Source organism: Python bivittatus, unplaced genomic scaffold (genome assembly GCF_059951505.1).
Source record: "Python bivittatus isolate LINGU-HERP-01145 unplaced genomic scaffold, Pbiv_v1 ctg000340_np1212, whole genome shotgun sequence".
Classification (NCBI taxonomy): Eukaryota; Metazoa; Chordata; class Lepidosauria; order Squamata; family Pythonidae; genus Python; species Python bivittatus.
Window position 1 is genome coordinate 3,849,864 of NW_028277056.1, and position 18,097 is coordinate 3,867,960.

Below are 18,097 nucleotides of genomic sequence, written 5' to 3' on the forward strand. Positions count from 1 at the left end.
ACTCAGGGCAAGTGAGGCGTGTCGCCGTTCACATGTTACGCGGCTCGCGACGGTCGGCAGTGAAAGGCGGAAGGAGGGCAGAGGACCCCTCCCCCTTGACCGCAACTCCTACCTGTGGGATGATGGGGCGCGTCATCGCGCGGGTTTTTTTATAAGTGGGAGACCCGCCTCGCTCCGAGGTCTCGCGCTCTTTGGCTGACGGGCGCGAGGCCTCCTGCGCATGCGCGGGCACGCCCTCCTCCCCCGCCCCTGGGTGGGAGGAGGCGGGGAGCCCGGTGGAGACGCCCCGGGCCACGCCCCCGGCCACGCCCCTCCGTTCGTCAGCCCCCGCGCCGCCGCCGCCGCCGCCGCCGCTGCAGCAGCAGCAGCATCGGAGCCCGGCCCGGCCCGGCGTCGCCCCCGCCGCTCCGCTCCGCTCCGCGCCCGCCTGGCAGTTGCCGCCGCCGTTCCGGGCGGGGGAGGATTGATGTGGAGGCCGAGAGCGGCCGCGCCGCCGCCGCCGCCGCCATGCAGCCGCCGCCGAGGAAGGTGAGGAGGGAGGCGGCGGGGGTCGGGCCCGGCGGGGAGCGGGATGCCGGGCCCCCCGGCGCTCGCGGCCGGGGCTGCCTCCGGCTTCCGAGGCGGGGAGGGGCTCCCCGGGAGGTGGGGGGGCTTGCCAAGGGGGTCGTGCGGGGCGCGGGCGTCGCTGTGCCGGGGGCGAGGCGGGGGCGGGGGCGACCTGCCCGGGGTCTGCGGAGGGGCCACGGCCCTCGGGGTGCGCGTCTGGGGGCGGGGCGGGGCAGGGAGGGGCGGCTGGGGGCTGCGGGGAGGAGGGGGAGGAGGGGGGCTGCCGGGATCCGCAGAGGCTGGGGGGGCGGGCTGTGGAGGGCCGGGGCGGCTGGGGCTGCGGGGGGGGCTGAGGCGGTCCGCGCAGCGCCCTCAGCCCGGCTGCCACAGGATGCCTTCCGAGGTAACGCTCCGGGTAATGCAGAAAATCCGGAGCGACCCGGGGGCAGCGTTCCCACGGCGCAGAACACGCGCCCGGGGCAGGCTTCGGCCGTTGTGGGGACGCCGCCGCCGGGCGCAGCGCGGGGTGGCGAAGGGCTGCGGACGGGACGCTGGGTCGGATGCTGCGGCGGTGGGCCTGGGACCGCAGCGGTGCCGCGGGCTCCGGCTGGCCCTCGAGAGCGGAGCCGGCCCTGCTGGGCTGGAAACGGCAGAGGCGCCCGCGCTGCCCCGGGGTAGGGCCGGCGGGGACCCGGAGCGGCCGGGCTGCTCGCGCCAGCTCAGCTCAGGCCGCCTTCCCCGGCCCCGGTTCCCTCCAGAGGCGCTGGATCACAACTCCCATCATCCCCAGCCAGCCTGTGGGGCCAGGCAGGAAGGAGCGAGCGCCGAGGCCGCGTTGGGGGCCCAGAAGGGCTGCTGCCGGGTCTGGGGTCCTAAGTTGGCTTTGACCGGCCAAGGAGGTTGGGAGCTGGCCAGCTGGCTGATTGGGATGGTCCCTGGGCTGAAGCCCCCAAACTCATATTCCCCCCCTGATTGCAAGGCCTTTCTTCTTGACCTGGGTCAAGGGGGAGGAATTGCCAGCTTGGCCTGGTGCATGAAGGCTATTTATAGGGGCCGTGTCCAGGCCGCTCGGACGGCTGGGCCTGCAGGATGCTTCTGTCCGGCCAGCAGTTCCAAGAAGGGACGAGCTGGAGCTGTCGTGCTGGTGACTCGAGAGGAGCGCAGGGCACAGTCCCCGGAATGAAGGATCCCACAGATCTACGGGGCTCTCCTTGCACACACTGCCCGGGAATCCCAAGGGCTATCTTCCTTGCATGCTATAACACACCATATGCTTCAGCACAATGTAAAATAAATGTGTGTACTGTTAAAACAACAACAACAACAGCCCACACCAATGTGTGCGTGCGTGTTCAGACCTGGCTAAAATTCATCAGGGAAGAGGTTTAATTTTTGTCAACAAAAGGCTGGGCTTCCCAGTGGGGAGGGAGGGAGGGAGGGAGGGAGGGGCCAAGGATGCTGCTCTCGGCCTCCCTGGCACTGGGGTTTAGCGGGTCGGCTCAGCCAGGCAAACCAAGCTTTGCCCCGTTTACACCCCGTTTGGTTACATTGCATGCAACCTCCGTATTTCAGTTTCACGGGGGAGGCACTGAAGTTTCCATTCAGGAGGATGCGCTTTGCTTGGGGAAATTTCTTTCCTGGGCTGTTTGGAGGAGAAATGCAAGCAAGTTTAGCCTTTCGGTTAAAAAAAAAAAGAAGGGTGGATTCTCTTTCTGTTGAGAAAATTAAGACTTCTTTCCTCGGCATGGTTTTGCTCTTGCTCGGAAAGATCCCTGCGGAAGAACTGGGCGTCCCTCGGAGGTGTGAGGAATGGGTGGGGTCCGTCCTGAGGAGAAACTTCTCAGGGCTGAGATAATAGCAGATTACTTGATCAGCTTCGTTTCTGCGAGTTTCCCCCCCCTAGTCTTTGTTCTTCTTTAGAATACAGAAAAAAGTTGGGCTTTCCCCCCCTATTTATAGAACGGAGCACAGCGTTGTTATAACAGAAAAAGGAAAGTCTTAAAAATGCCATTTGCCAGAGCATCTCTAATACTCATTCCTGGAACGTGACAGTTGGCCCTGGCATGTTGTTAAGCATCTGCTTGAAACCTGGTGATTTCTACATGGTGAACTAGAAAGGCATCCTTGACCAGTGGAGAAAGCAGAACACACCACGTATGATTATTATTACACAATGAATCTGTTAAGAATGGGTACCTCATTTGGGGGGCTACACACATTTTTGCATTTACAGCTTACCTCATGAGCTCCTTGCCAAAAAATCTGAAGAAGTCTGGTAGCTCCTTTTCTGACTAACACATTTTATTAAAAGGCATCAGCTTTCACGAGCTCATCTGGGGCTGCAAAGGGGGCAGTGTGGAGGGGAGTAGCTTCTGCCTTTTAATAAAATGAGGTAATTGGAAAAGGAGCTACTCCTTCAGATTTTTTGCTACCATAGACTAACATGGCTTTCCCTACAATGAATACATTACAGGTTCTTTTTCCCATTAGCTCTTTGGGGGGTGTTTCCATTTTTTTCACACACCCCCCCCGTATTTATTGATCTTGTTTTTCAAACTGCTTCTGTGAGCTAATTTATCTTTCAGTGTTTAGAAATGATCAAAGCGGAATACACCAGTGAATATTTGAAGTTCTAAACTTTTAAAATTCAAATAATGTAGTCCAGTTTCTTGATTGTTGACTGTAGCAAGAATGGAGACGAATAAGGCTGCTTTTCCTTTATATTGATTTGTCTTTTAAAAATGAACTTGCACAACTTTTAAGTGTGTCTCCTGACTGCTGGAATTATTGGTGAGTTGTTTCTTTTTGGCTCAGACTCACATGATGCAGCGTCACTTGAGTATAAGGTGACTTTTCAGCAGTTCAAATCATGAGAACAAGGTATTTGATTATTTGAGTACCTTGCTTGTGATATCGTTCATAATACGGGATGTTTTTCATCTTAGATTGCTCTAAGGGAGATCGAACTGTTTCTGTCTCTAAAATTATGTTGACATAAAACAGTGGGGCTTTCTGTCTTTCAAGAAAGCTAGGCCACAGTAAACCTGTTGGGGATGATCTGTAATGTAGTGGAACTGCAATGTTTAGCAATTAGAGGTCTATCACTTACCACATTTATAGTATTAAACAAGAAAGAAGTTTGAGAAAAGAATGTACTGTATTGAAAGCTATGCTTGTTTTTTCCCTAGGTGAAAATTACTCAAGAGCTGAAACTCATTCATGCTGAGCAGATGTCAAAACTTCAAGCTAAGCATCAGGCAGAATGCGACTTACTTGAAGACATGAGGTAAAGTTACAGCAAAAGTTCTCTGATTCTTGTAATAGCTCCTTTTTTGGAACAACAGTTGGGTTACAAAACTCCAGGAACTGATGGAATTTCCTTTTAGATTTCCTGCTTTAAAACTCTTAAGGCATTGCCACAGCTGGAAATTATAACTGGAACTAACACAATACATGCTTTCCCAATTGGAAAGCGGAGCAGTTACAAAGATGTGACTTGAACAATCCAAAATGATTGAGGCGCCTCGGCAGTTTCCCTTTGCCTCTAGAAGCCTGTCAGATTCTTGCCAGCTTCACCTTAAAAAGGACCAGAAGTGGTAATTCTCTGAAGTGGCTTCTGAATAGCTTTTCAGAAAGTTCAGCAAGATAAATGGCATTTATACAGTGTACTTATTCATTGCATTTATGCATCCAATTCCTAGAAAACAGTGCACCGTGATCAGTAAGGAACTCCTGATTCCTACCACTATAGTATTACTGGCCTTAATAGGACTTCCTTCTCCTTAGCATTTTATCCATGTTTATTTTTAAAGAATCCATGAGGATTAAAGTATATCGGATAAACACGTTGAGAAATAATCATTGGCTTGGTTTAGAGACGATCGATTTCTTGGATAGGCATGTGAAGAAATATTTACATGTAATCAATAGACATCAGTGTGGTGGGCTTTCTAATTGCAAATCCAGCGAGATTACAGAGCCTTGCAAATTACTCCATATAAAGTGGCAGTTCAGGGGACGTTCATAGCAAATTAGAGAGCACTGAGCTTGATAAAGCTGTCGTGTCTGTCAATAGTTACCTGTCACAGAATGCTTGTCAAGCATTAAGATCATCATGGCGTTGTGTTGGAAAGGTTGCTGTAAGAATACTAGCTTGGTTTTGTTTGCACAGAAATTGCTAAGTGGGCTGGCTTATTGTCTGTAGATGTTTCCATCGACAGGGATTGCATTTTATGATAATGGCATTTGTTCTGTGAGTCTTAAAGTTGGTCTTCCTCTGAAAGCTTGTCTTTAGGGAACAGATGCTGAAAGGGAGGGGTAGCTGCTGATGCTTATGTTATGAGCGCGGAAGAAATTGTAAGAGCTATAGAGAGTCTTGTCAAGGTTATGCTCTCATCTGTTTAAACTCAACACCCAGTTATATCAATAATGCACGCATGGCGAGTGCACGGCCAGTGCCTCAAACTTTAAAAAGTTGTTTTGTCTTAACCACAAAAACAAACAAGGTACTTTTTATTTAGAAAGTATTGTGTTTCTTAAATTTTTGGATGTGTTGTAAAATGCAGTGGAAGTATTATATTTGTTAAATGTCCTTACTAGATATATCATAGACCTCTGGGGTTGGAAATCTCTCTTGAGGCCAATCAAGTGGAGGCCACTGTCACTCTGTGTTGCGAATGTTACAACTCTGTATGTCGGATTCCCCAGTCAGAGAGCTTTTTCTCATTGCAAAGCTTTTCTCCATCACTCAACTGGAATTGGCCCTCCTTTGGCTTAAGGCTCTCATTCTGTGTCCTGTGCTCTGAACAATGGAGGACAGATCTTGACCTTCTGTCTGGCATCCTTTGTGGTATTTGAAGAGGGTGATCATATCCCACCACATTCATCTTCTCCCAACGTTAAACACCCCCAGGTCCTTCCGTCGTTCCCCATATGGTTTAGTATGCAGTCCCATGTTCATTCTTACTGCTCTTCTCTGAAGTTATAATACTTTTTCTGAATTTTTCTTAGCGTTCGTTGGACACAGTACTCAAGCAGCCTTGTGTGGCCCGCTGGTGGTTTTTGAAAAATCAATCAATCCGCTGCCACCACCCTAAAAGGGACGCTGCCGAGCGCCTCCAGTGCCTCCAAACTTTGCCAGCGCTCTGCCACATTGCTAGCCACCAAACAGCTGATCAGGGCATCAGCTATTTCTTTGTGGCTCGCAATTATTTTTAATTTATTAACACCACCCTTGTTGTGCAGGCTGTCCTAAAGTCTGAAATACTTGGCAGGGGTACGGTGCTGTCTGCAGCAGGGGGGGTGAAAAGAGGCAAAAGATGGTGTAAGGCAGTGTTGTCCAAACTTGGCCACTTTAAGATGAGTGGACTTCAACTCCCAGAATTCCTCAGCCAGCATGGCTGGCTGGAGAATTCTGGGAGTTGAAGTCCACTCATCTTAAAGTGGCCAAGTTTGGACAACACTGGTGTAAGGTGATTTCCCCCCCCCCCCGCCCCCATGGACACTACTGATGGGGTATTTTTCTGGATGGGAGATGACATCTTATTTATAATGGTCACATAGCAATTTTTAAATGATAAACTGATACTGTCTTTCCTCAGCAGCTTAGCAAATTAAGGCTCTATTATAACACAGATATCAGACCTTTTCAGTGCAAGATAGGAAGGAAATGGTTCATAGACAGAAATACGCAGGGGCATCGACAGTGGAGAATTTTGCTACCGTTGATTTCTGTTTTGAGTCATGGCAAGGAACTGACCTGGAATTCCTATTGCTGTGGTGTTTGAGATCCCTGTTCTCCTGCTTGATACAATGCTTCGTACAGTAGTTCATCTCAGAATCAGGCCCTGTTCTAGGTGCAGGAGAAGAATCCCTTCTACTAATTAATTCATCCTCTATAGCAGTGCTTCTCAATTTCAGCAACTTTGAGGCGTATGGAGTTCAACTCCCAGAATTCCCTGGCATGCTCCAGACCCCCTCGGCAAAAGAACTCCGACTAGCGGGGTCCAGAAGGTGGGCCTTCTCTGCGGTGGCCCCCGCCCTTTGGAACATCTTGCCCAGAGGGGAGACAGGCCCCCTCACTCCTGGCCTTTCGGAGGGACTTGAAGACCTGGCTCTGCCCTCTGGCCTGGGGTGGGGAGGGAGGCCATCAGATATGGGGTTGGCTAGCCCCCTAGAGGCCTGGTGTTGCTTCCATCAGCCTCCTGGATTTTTCCTTTTATTCTTTGTAAATGTGTCCTCTTTAAATTTTAACTGTATATTTATTTATTGTTTTAATATGTTGTAAGCCGCCCAGAGTCCCCCATTGGGGGGAGATGGGCGGGGACAAGTTTAATAAATAAATAAATAAATAAGCAAGGATTGGCAACATCCAAAGTTCCAATATTTCTGGCACTCAGAGCTCCCCCCCCCATTACAACTTCTGAATGCAATAAAGATTCACTGAATTCTTAAAATGTATTGTTAATTAAGTGGCAACGCACTTTTCTCCCTCCCACTTTATGATCTTTTAAATATGAACTGAAAAATCTCCTGTCAGCCAACAACTAATTTCTACATTGCTGTTTGCTCTTATGGTTGTTGGAAAATGTGCAGATGCTGAAAGTTTCTAATAAGCTTTAGGTGGTGTTGATTACCTATCTTGGCAGTGAGAAGATTGCCCCCTCCCCAATCATAAGGGCTTTGAATTAATTTAGATGTCAAATATGCATTGTTAATTGTTGGAGGTTAATTAATTAACACTTCTACATTTAAATGTAGTTAGTGATGCACTGGAGATTTTAAAGAGAGGGTTTGAAGGGACTTGCAAGGCAACAGATTTATTCATTTAATTTCCTTTTCAATATTTCAGAATATTCCAGTCCAACCTCAGTTTAGCTGATGTACAACTCTATTCTTCTGTGCATGTGTAAAATCCCCCTTGCTATTTTATGCATGTGTTGAAATCCCCATTTGTGTTAATAGATATTTCCATTTGTCAATAAAATTAAGGGTTTGCTTGCCTACTAATTCTCTTTGCTTCAGGACTTCATTTACTGTAAAGACCACACCAGACAGATCTCTCTTGAGAGGGCATTTCACATCCTAAGAAATCTTTCTTACTAGTAGTTCTTGTCTGCCTCGCTGCTGCGTTTCTTGCAATGAGGAAGAGAACCCTGAAGACATTGTTAAAGTTTAGGGAGATGTATGAGGGAGCATGCAGCTTTTAGGTAATACGATGCCAAACCATTACGACTGTTGAAAATCAAAAGCAGGATTTTGAATTGGACCAGGGCAGTTGATAAAGTTCTGCTGATATAGGATTACTTCCTTATGTGTTCCTGTTAAGAATTTTAAGTTCATGTTTTTGGTCACACCGAGTAGTTTCAAGCCATTTTCAGAGCTGTCATATGTACAGGACACTCCAAAGAGAGCCCCAAGCAGAGATGCAAACTTTTGACTTCTGATAAGTTTGGCAGCTCCGAAGTTGTATGATATTTGCTTTCCAGGTGATTATTCTAAAACATGGAAAAGCAGGGATTTTGTGACTTTTAACTAGCTCCAGTCTCGGGGACAGAGGAGAAGGGAAAGGCAAGGAGAAAAACTGTAGAGAAACAAGAGTGAAAGTTCTCACGTGGTCAAAAATAAACAACCTGATACTAGATCAGGGTGTTACCCAAATGAGGAACAGATGGAAACCGTATCTTCCTCCCAAAAGAGAATCATGTCTAGCCCATTACACAGTGAGGAGGGGAGAAAGAGACCTAAGAAATTGGAACATTCGTTCTTATAAATAGATCTCACATTATACGCATAGCAGTTAGTGGAATTCTTTTGTAATGGCTTCATAGTTTTGCTACACTAAACCTACTTCTCTGAGCCCTTGTGATCTGAGAAATACGTTCTGTAATGTTTTGTTTGAGAGCTGAGGGAGACCAGACAATGAGTGAGCAAAGCATTGAGACCATACGCTAATCTGTATTCCTTTGCAGAGGAAAAATTTTGGATTCAAAGTGTTCCAGAAATCCTGGGAACAAGTAATGCAGGTGCTTCAGGGTTGACCTAGTAATTATCCTGGGCATTCCTACATTCCCGGTCAGAATTGCTACTTGGCAAGGAGAGGGTGGTTAGACTCCAACCGGAGCTCTTTCTGGCAGCAGATCTGCTTGAGAAGCGGCACTCAAGTGTGCCTTTGTTCATAACCTCTAGATTGCTTTTTGCAGGAGGTCAGTTTTTGGGCTATAGAAGTATAAACTCCATGCTTGCTCTTAAAAGAAATGGACAGGTGCAGAAACAACCTGAAGATTGGCAAGAAGGGACCCTATGCCCTGAAGCTGGCCAGCCTTTCCTATACGATCTTGACTCTGCATTTTGCTCTGATAGTGATTCTTTTTAGACCCCCGACTGACTTCCGTTGTCTTCCGTTCATGATAAGCACCTGCAGATGCAAAGAGACGCTGCTGCACATCGGAATTTGAGCAGATGCTTTTCGTTCGCAGAACACGACAGTTTCTGCAAAGGCAGATTGACAGGTTTGCTTCACAGAGCCCATTTGTGCATGTTGATGTACTGAATGCTTGAAAAAGAGCATAATACTGGCACAATGTTCATTGTTACCTGGATCCAGATATGGGCAGGAATACATCTCCAATTTAAAATGCTGTGCAAAAGCGTGTCAGTGGATGGCTTTGATTTAATTCAGTAGGTAGATCTATAAGGCATGTTATACTTGATGTGGATTTAGAAAGGGATGGTAACATCTGGAGGGTCAGGCTGGGTTTATACAACCTGCGTACCAAGGTCAGGTAAAGACTGAGCAGATGCATTTGCATAATGTGCTAAGCTTAGTTACATTTTTTGTGCTTTAGCATGTTGTGGGAACCTACCCCATTTAATTAGTTTGGAGTAACTCAGTAAATTGTGAGAATACCCATCATGCCTTCTCTCTGATTTACCTACCTCAAAGGGCAGTGGCTGTGGAACTAAAATCAAATCCGCATTGACCTCTTGGAATAAGGCAATTAATAAATAATAAAGCAGGGTGGGCATCCTGCAGCTTGCATGCACCCCTGCCCTTTCGCAGATCCCCCATTTTTTTTCCTGCTGCAGGGACTAGGTGAAAAAAATGCCCCCCTTGTCATAAATGGCCTAGTAGAAAGTAAAACTCTAGTTAGCCCTAAGGTTGGGCTTTCTCTCTCCATTTTAAGAGCGATATTTGTTGTGCTAATTTGTACCAAGTCATAGAATCATAGCATCACGGAATTGTGGAGTTGGAAACTCCACAAGGATCATCTAGTCCAGCTCTCTAAAAAGTGCAGGAGAATCCATTAAACCATCCTCGGAAGGTGCCTCTCCAGCCTTTTCTTCAATACCTCCAGAGATGAAGAACCTACAACCTCCATAGGAAGGCTGTCCCACTGTTGTACACATCTTACCTTATCAATAAGTATTACTCATCCTAGTTTCTGTGGCCGTGGGAAGATAATTCCTGACCATCTTCCCTGCAGTTCTCCTTTATGTACCCGAACGTGGCAGTCATGTCTCTCCTAAGTCATGTTTTTCTCCAGCCTGAACATCCTCATTCCTTCAGCCTCTCCTCGTAAGACATGTCCTCTCGCCCCTGGATCATCTTGGGTGCCCAGAATCATACATGGCCTCGCCAGCAATGAGTAGAGAGGAATAAGGACTTCATGAATCTTTGGTGCACTGCTTTTTCTGATTCAGTCATGAACTGTGTTAGCCCTTCTAGCGACGGTCCTATCCTGCTGTATTTCATTCAGTTTGTTGCCAGTGACCACACCCACAAATTCCTCCAGAATTTGAGAAGCATTTTCTGTGTAGTCTAATGGATCTAGGATTCCAGATTGTCTTCTGGTCCAAAATGTGTTGGGCTTTACTTCTAAAAGCAGTTCTTAGCCATTGGGGGAAGGGTGGTATGGTGTGGTGGTGTTAACTCTCCAGGTGTTTCTCTCCTTGGTGTGCTAGCTGGAGGGCAGATATCCTGTATATTAAAATTCTAGAACTGCCGTACCAGAGATCTGGATCCATGTGGGATACATGCAATCCTGAACTGAGAGTAGGAACAGATGTGTAACTCATCTTAATCTAAAGGGGCATGGTTATATTTTGAAACTGTTCCATGGGCAGCTAGTTTGGGATAAAGGTGGTTAATAAACGTAAATGTACACAACTGTTCTACCAGTACCTGCTGTTTTATTCTTCTAATATATTTCACAGGGAACTGGCATTTTTCAGATCAGCACAGGTTATTCTGTAGAAGTAGCTATTTTTATGATATGGAAAATTTATACAATCTGCCTTCTGTAAATTGAATCTGCAAGGAACATTACTATTTCTTGAAATCTAAATTTAAATGTTCTGTATTGTGAGGTTAGCTAGACTACCTAGTAGGTGAGTGTGTAGGTCGTTGTAATAGAACAGCTGGATTTTTTCGCTCTCATTTGTGGCGCCCATATGTGATTGGGTAGCCAGAACGTGTGAGTGTGTATGCGGTTTGATTTTTGGCTTGCCCTTTTTGGGCATATAAAATATTTTTTTCTTGCTTAGGTACAAAGCTTAAAAAAGCAAATACTGAAATCTTTTCAACTATGCAAGCTTGAAGATGAATATTTGGCATACTAATTCATCTTCAAGGTGAAGATGTTCACATCTCTCTGGAATATAGATTGTCATGGTTGAAGGACAGACTGATACTCCGCAAAGTGCACTCAAGCTTAGCTTTTTTTATTTAAGCCAGTCTTCCTAAACCCGGTTTCTTCCAGAAACGTTAGAGTGCAAATGCCGTATTCAGAGCCTACACGATTAATACATTTGAGAGCACCAGGTTGGAGAAGACCAATATAAGCTGTCTTAGCAGTTTACTTACAAACTGCACCCAAATTGCAGACCTGCAGAAATCCCCTCTCTGCAGGAAACAAGTTAAATATGCAGCCTAAGAATATAAATCCATACATAGTAGCTGCAGGGCATATGCTGCGGGTACATGGGTAACTCATTCCACCTGCCGCTAACCATGTATTCTAAAGCTGTCTGATCTTCTCCTGTTGATGAAGGGATCGCTTGTTTTTTGCTGGGAAATCTGTCATGGAAAAGCTTCCTATAAGACTGTAAACCTTGGCCAACTTGGCTTGCAAAAAAGGAAGAGGAGTGAAGCCTGGTGAGGACTCCTTAGAAGAGGAAATATATATGGGATGAAGTTTCATTTATGGCCTAGTCTTGTCTATGTGGATGCCCTCTCTAGGGGCTTGGACTCCTTGTTATTGTTTGAGAACGGATTCCATTAAATAAGTCCAGCAAGTCGCATTGTAGTCAAATAGTATTGACGACAGCCACAGATGAGGCCAACATTCTTCTCATCTTGCGTGCCAGCTCTTAACAGCTAGATGCTTCTAGATGCCAGAACATGGAGAAAAGTGGGTGGCCCTCCATTGTCATTAGTTCTGATCAAGTGGGTTAACTGTGTATTGAACCTGGATATTTTCTTCAGCTGGAACAGCCAATGCTGTGGATCAACACTCACTCACCATGAATTTCTTAAATCCTTTTCTAAACAGTCTTTTAATACCAAATACTGAAAATCTTGTCTTTTAAGGGTGTTCCAACCTTGCCATGGAAAAGTTGTATACATCTGCTGCAAACAGGGCACTGTCTCCTCCTCTTCCTCTTCCTCCTTTGTAATGCATTGTCTACTTGGATATCACCTTGCAGTATTAATGTTTTTCCTTAGTGTACTTTCTTGGCCTTGCTCTTGCTCTCTGTGGGTGATGTGGCACATTAAGGACTAAGGCTAATGTGATTTTAGGTAGAATCCTTGCCCATCTACCACCTCCAGAGATTTGTTTGTGCATCCTCAATCCTAGTGCAAACTGACCTATGGAAAAGAGCTTATGAAAGAGCAGAGGGGTCAAAATAATGTCCATAGTTCCTTGGCTCTTACCAACAGAAATTCTGGTTTAGAAAATGACAGTACAAGCCTTATTTAGTTTTATTTAGTAGATTTATATGGCCACCCACCTTGCAAAGCCACACGGAGCAGCTAAACACAATAAGAACAGCCATATAGTAACCAATAGTGAAACTATAAAAATGCAAGAAAATATAAAAGCTAAAAAACGGCGACTGTTTGGATCATGCCCCAAGCTGGTAAACAAAAAAGACAAGGATAATTTAGCATGATACTTGATATTAAATTTGTGGTTTATTCCACTTGAACAGGCCCAGATTCTTACGCCCGTAAAACAAAGCTTGGTTCAGCTGGTTTACAACCCTGGCTTGCTTCAGCACAAATGAGCCATAATCCTATATCTGGTTTTACAGTAAGCTCCCTGTGCTGGTGATTTGTGCTCTGACTTCAAATGGAGGATCAAAGCAAGTAGATTCCACACACAAGAACATCGCTAGTTCACACACATCAGGATTCCTGGCTCAGAGTGAGACATTAAGGCAGGTTTTCCCTTCTTTCCATCTGTGCCAGAAAATATAGCTGTAAGTCAGACTGAGTCAACTGTCTATAGATGCCTCTGATATATAAAAACTTGATGCTCTCTGTAAATCAGAATTTCACAGATATGTCTGAGTTGGACCTGCCAGCTACTTGTTCATATACTATAATGACTCATGTATGAGTACCTAAAAATATTGGAACTGTCTACTGGGCAAGAGAGCCTTGTCAGCATGGGCTAAGAAAATGCAGCCCCCTTCTCAGCTATCCCATTTAAATAGAAATGGATAGGTAATAAACGTAATTGTCTGTGGATAAAATAGTAACCGCCTGAAACAATGTGCTGCTGTTTCACTTAACTCAGGCTGGAATTTGGTCCAGTATGAAGCCTACATGATCGTTTAATTAGTTCCAGTAAGTTGGCTATTTTCATAACATCTAATTGCCCTAAAGCTTCGTTTTGAAACAGGCCAGAGGGACACTGCTAGAATAATGCAGTTGACGCTGATCTCAAGCTGCTAGTAGAAAGTGTGGCTTTTGAGTAATGGCACACCTATGCTGCAAAGCGGTTCGTAATCTTAATGATGGGCCATCCCGGTTTTATTTCTCCGGCTTAGGATGGTATGGAACAATGTCGTCCAAAAAAGTAGCCTCTTTTCTAAGTCAGGCCACCTGCCACCTTTTAGGAAGGTGGCAGTTGAGTGATAGAAGATGCATCCTGCATGCAGAACATCCCAGACTGGATTTTGGTACTTTCCTTGTCAGCCCTTCAAGGTAGACCAGACTAGGAAACAAAGTCACATAGGCCAATACTGCTTTTATTATAAAGTTATAGTAAAAGAATCTTGCAAGTCTGAATGTGCCTGCCTCCTCCCTCCCTTTATCTTTTTGTGAACTAGGGAGGGGCTTGTATGAGATGTTTATATATGTTACATTCCTGCCTCGAACTCAGTCCTCTTTTACCTGACTATTGTCTTAGCAGCAACTCTTCCTCCTGTCCCTCAAGGCCATTCCCTCTGTCCTCTAGTCTTAAGCATTGCTTTGGTGCCTGGCGTCTGGACAGGCTGAGGCCCAGGTCAGCATCTGTGATGGAATGGAATGATGAAGGCCAGGCTCAGGGAGATAAACATTTTCTTAGCTCCCCAGAAGAGCGTGGGAGGAACAAGAGGATGAGACTGGCACCTCCCTGAGGAATTCACACTGTTGTGGCTGGCTGACTTTGGGATCTGGGATTTCAGTCTGGGAAGATTCTTGCTAGAGGTTGTAGCTAATAAACATAACTGGACTGAATTTGCACTGTCTCTTGGAGTTCCTTGGGCTAGGCCTGACAGCATCTACAAGTGCTGTTGCACCCACAATGCCTTTGGATGATGTCCAGGAATCAAATATCTATCTCTATATAATTTTATTAAACATTACAATTAAAAAGATAAAACTAATGCAAACTAAAAAGAATAAAAAAATAGTGCAGAAAAGAAAAAATTGAAAGAAAAATAGAAAAGAAAGAAAAAGTAAGAATATAGTAAAAAAAAAAAAGAAATATATAAAGAAATGACTTCCCTTTTCCTCACAAGTATAAACAATTTTAGTAGCTCATCACCTTCTTTTAAAATACAGCAAATGATTCTCTTCTTCCCATATCTCATCTCTTATCTATAAGCAGATCCTTAAAACCTCGCCATTCAGTCCTGGTCAGCAAAAGTCCATTAAGGGTTAACAGAGATAACAACATATCTATTTTAACCTTGATCAAATAAACCCACTTGATATTCCTTCCTTTTACTTTTAACAATCTTAATTTTTAATCTCTTCAAATACTGTCGTAGAACTTGATTTCTTTTCTTTTTTTTTTTTTTTTTGCCCCTTCTCACAAAATCCTTCAAAACTTTGACAAGTCTCTTTTGTAAATCCAGTATGGGAAAATTATCCAAGTCACTCTTTTGGTTTGTTATTTTTATATCCCTTTTAATTATTAAGACATCAGCCAGTTTCATTTGTATATCTAGTGTAGCATCTTTTTCCATATCAGTCTTGCAGCCTGTCATTTTTAAATCCACTTTCAAATCAGTCTCAGTCTTGTCTGGTAAAACTTGTTCCTCTTCCATAACCTCTTTTAAACACAGTCTAACTATAATGGCAGACATGCTTAAAATTAACCTCTGGGTCCATTGTTCACAAATATCTTTCAGTACGTCCAATGTTAAAGTATTTTGCTCCATTCTGTATTAGTAAATCAAACCTAGGTGTTCTTCTCCTTTAATTATAATATTTAGTTCCTTCTGGTTCCCTCTAGTGTCCAACCTTCAAAGTCCCATCCTATCATTTTTTTTTTTTTAAGAATTCAAAACAACAACATTTTCCCACGGGAAGGATTATTATAATTCATTTCAGAATCTTATTTCAAATCCATCTGGTCCCTTAGTCCATTTGTAACTTTCCAAAATCAACATTCTAATCAACCTTTTGCTGTTTATTCCAAAATAAGAATTTTTTAAAGTCCTTAAGCTTGTATTTAAAACTTCTTTCTCTAAGGATTGAAGGAAATTCACTCGGTGAGTGCTATAAAACTTGTTGATCTGAAGGTTCCTAATAGTTGAAAAACAGTTAAATAATTTCCAAAAGCAATTAAGAAGTGAGACTCAGTGAACCTTATGTCCATATAGGCTACGTTATGGCTGTGAGCTTGATTGAAATTCCTTAACTCCCAGCCCCTTGACTCACAAATCAACCACAATAACCTTGGTTCCTGCAGTCTACACATGAGGAGCAGCTGTCTGGAGTATATATGGGCAATCTCACAACCTCTCCTTTTTCCGGAGAGATTTCACCAGCCAGAATTCACTGTCTGGCCGTCGATCTCCTTCTTAATGCCATCCATGCTCCTTCAGGGACGTCTAGTTCACCATCAATCCTCACTGGACATCCAGGAATCAAATATATTAAAGAAAAATGAAAAAATAAAATAAAAGGTCAAGATAGCTAAATCTCTTGATGTTTTTTTTTCTCACCTGAAGTCTTTTTTTTAATTTCTAAAAGTTCACTCTTTTTTAACTTGTGACATTATATGCAATCACATAATAGGGCCTACTGCTAAAAACAGCTGTCGCATCCTGGGGCAGCTGGATCAAGCAGCAGGGCAGTGGATCAGACCAAGTACGATCCCACTTCTCAGATAAAAACGGCTGAGTCAGGTTGCATTCTTCATCAAAACTGATTGTATTTCTGTCTGTGTTCCGAACAGTTTTCCAACAGGCAAATCAAGACAATGGCTTTTGATTCATAAAGTCTGCCTATCACAGTTCATTTTCCAAACTTAATAGCCTGGCTAGTTATACGTATGTCTTGCTAATTAATACTATTGCAAGAAGAACCAAGATGAAACTTCCATGTGTGAAAAGTGTTGGCTGATTACCGGTTTTGGTCAGGCAGGGACTGGAAAGCGTAGCCATCTGTTTGAGATGCTTTAATTTGGATTCTGGCACTGAGCAGGGGGCTGGACTTGAGGCTCTCCTGGGTGCCTTCCAACCCTAAGACCCTAGTCACTGATTTGTTCTATCAGATTATATGTATCAGTGCCATAATTCAAAAATCACAGTACTGGGGCATAAAAAGCAGAAAGGATTGCTAAAAACCCAGCCGGCTGTTCACATTTCTTCTAAATACATTATACATATTCTTAATTCTATAATAACCTTGAGTCAAAATGTTATTTATAAAAGTAGGGGGGCTGTATAGCTTGGCTATAGATCTGATCTGGCAGATAGTTTAATCGTCTCTTTCCAAGGATTCCCAAGGCAATAACAGTCTTTTGCCCACCTAAGAATTCTGTAGCTTTAACTCTTTCATTCAAATTGTTTTGCAGCTGGTTTACAGTTCAGTATAAAGTAACGCTGCCCTTCAATTAGCTGTCTTGTTAATCCCAAAATTTGTATACTCCCTCCTTCAGATTGGTTTACAGTAATAAAGATAATGAAATCGTATCACTGCCAATAATAAATGCCATTGGATTTCAGCTCCTGGTGACTTTATCAACACATCCCTGCAGTTTACTTGACCAGGGGACAAAAGCAGTTTGCTGGGTTCTAGGGTGCTTTTTCAGTCTCCCAGTCCATAGCAACTAACATTCACTGATGTTCAGGATACAGTAAACCAATAAGGGTGAAGGCTCCTTCGAATCCAGCACCCTTCTTTCTACGGTTTCTGTCCAGCTAATAGCTTGATAAGGGAGAAGTAAGGCAGCAGGAGAGAGATTAGAGAAAAGACTATCGAAGATGGAGATGGAGTGATAAAATCAGGAGACGGTGCTTGGCAACAGCTCAAACGCCAGAGGGTAGTTAAGCAAGGACAGCAAATCATATATTTGATATGCCTGAAATCATATTCCAAGCATAGCTCTTCACTGAGTATGAGATACCAGGTGTGCCTCTGAAAATGAATGACCTTACGTAAAAGCATTCAGGTAGAAACCTGATTACATGATGTGGGTGTAGCTACGTGAAAATGATCACTGATTCTCAACCTGGGCTGTCCTCCTGTAGAAGCTCCACTGGGCATGCTAGTTTGTCCAAAATAAAGGCTGTGCTAAACGTAATTTCTTAGAACAATAGCCTGGTGGAAAGGGACTTGAGAAACTGTTCTGTAAACTCAGTAAATCCCTTTAAAAACATATGTTTGCACTTGAGTAAAACACCTGCGTTAATCTTCCAATAGCAGGTCTTTGATGGACAGCAATAACTAGTCTTGTTCAGATACATTTGCAGCTAAGCACATGGAAGAAACCCGAGGAGAAAACATTCAGAAAACCCAGTGTTTGTTGTCACCATTTGTTTTCATTTACTTTTGCAACTCTTTCAGGACAAATTCTGTAGCAGTTTCATATTTGGAAGGGAAATGCTACAAGATCTTATGTCTATTTATCTATCTCAATTTCTAGAATTGCTTATATTTAAGAGTTAGTATCTTTCGGCCATAACCCAAACAAGCAGGGGAGTTTTGAAAACCCAGACTTTCTGCAGGATTCTTACCTATGGGTCAAAAAATATATCTCAGGTTCTGCCATGCTTCCATTCTACCCCCGATTATTAATAATGCCAATGCTTGTTTAAATCCTTG

General features: G+C 44.2%; 1 protein-coding gene across 2 annotated transcripts in view; it reads left to right on the plus strand.

The window, feature by feature from the left end:
• Window positions 1-361: 361 nt before the first annotated feature.
• The window catches only part of FCHSD2 (FCH and double SH3 domains 2), a 150,684-nt gene continuing 132,948 nt past the window's right edge, over window positions 362-18,097 (plus strand). The window contains exons 1-2 of one of the 2 annotated variants that reach the window (XM_088140448.1): window positions 362-528; window positions 3,735-3,832. In XM_088140448.1, coding sequence (XP_087996574.1) covers window positions 508-528; window positions 3,735-3,832 — 119 coding nt within the window. In that variant the 5' untranslated portion in view covers window positions 362-507. Of the gene's footprint in view, window positions 529-3,734; window positions 3,833-18,097 lie in introns of those variants that run through there. The other variant, XM_088140449.1, reaches the window with a different exon arrangement.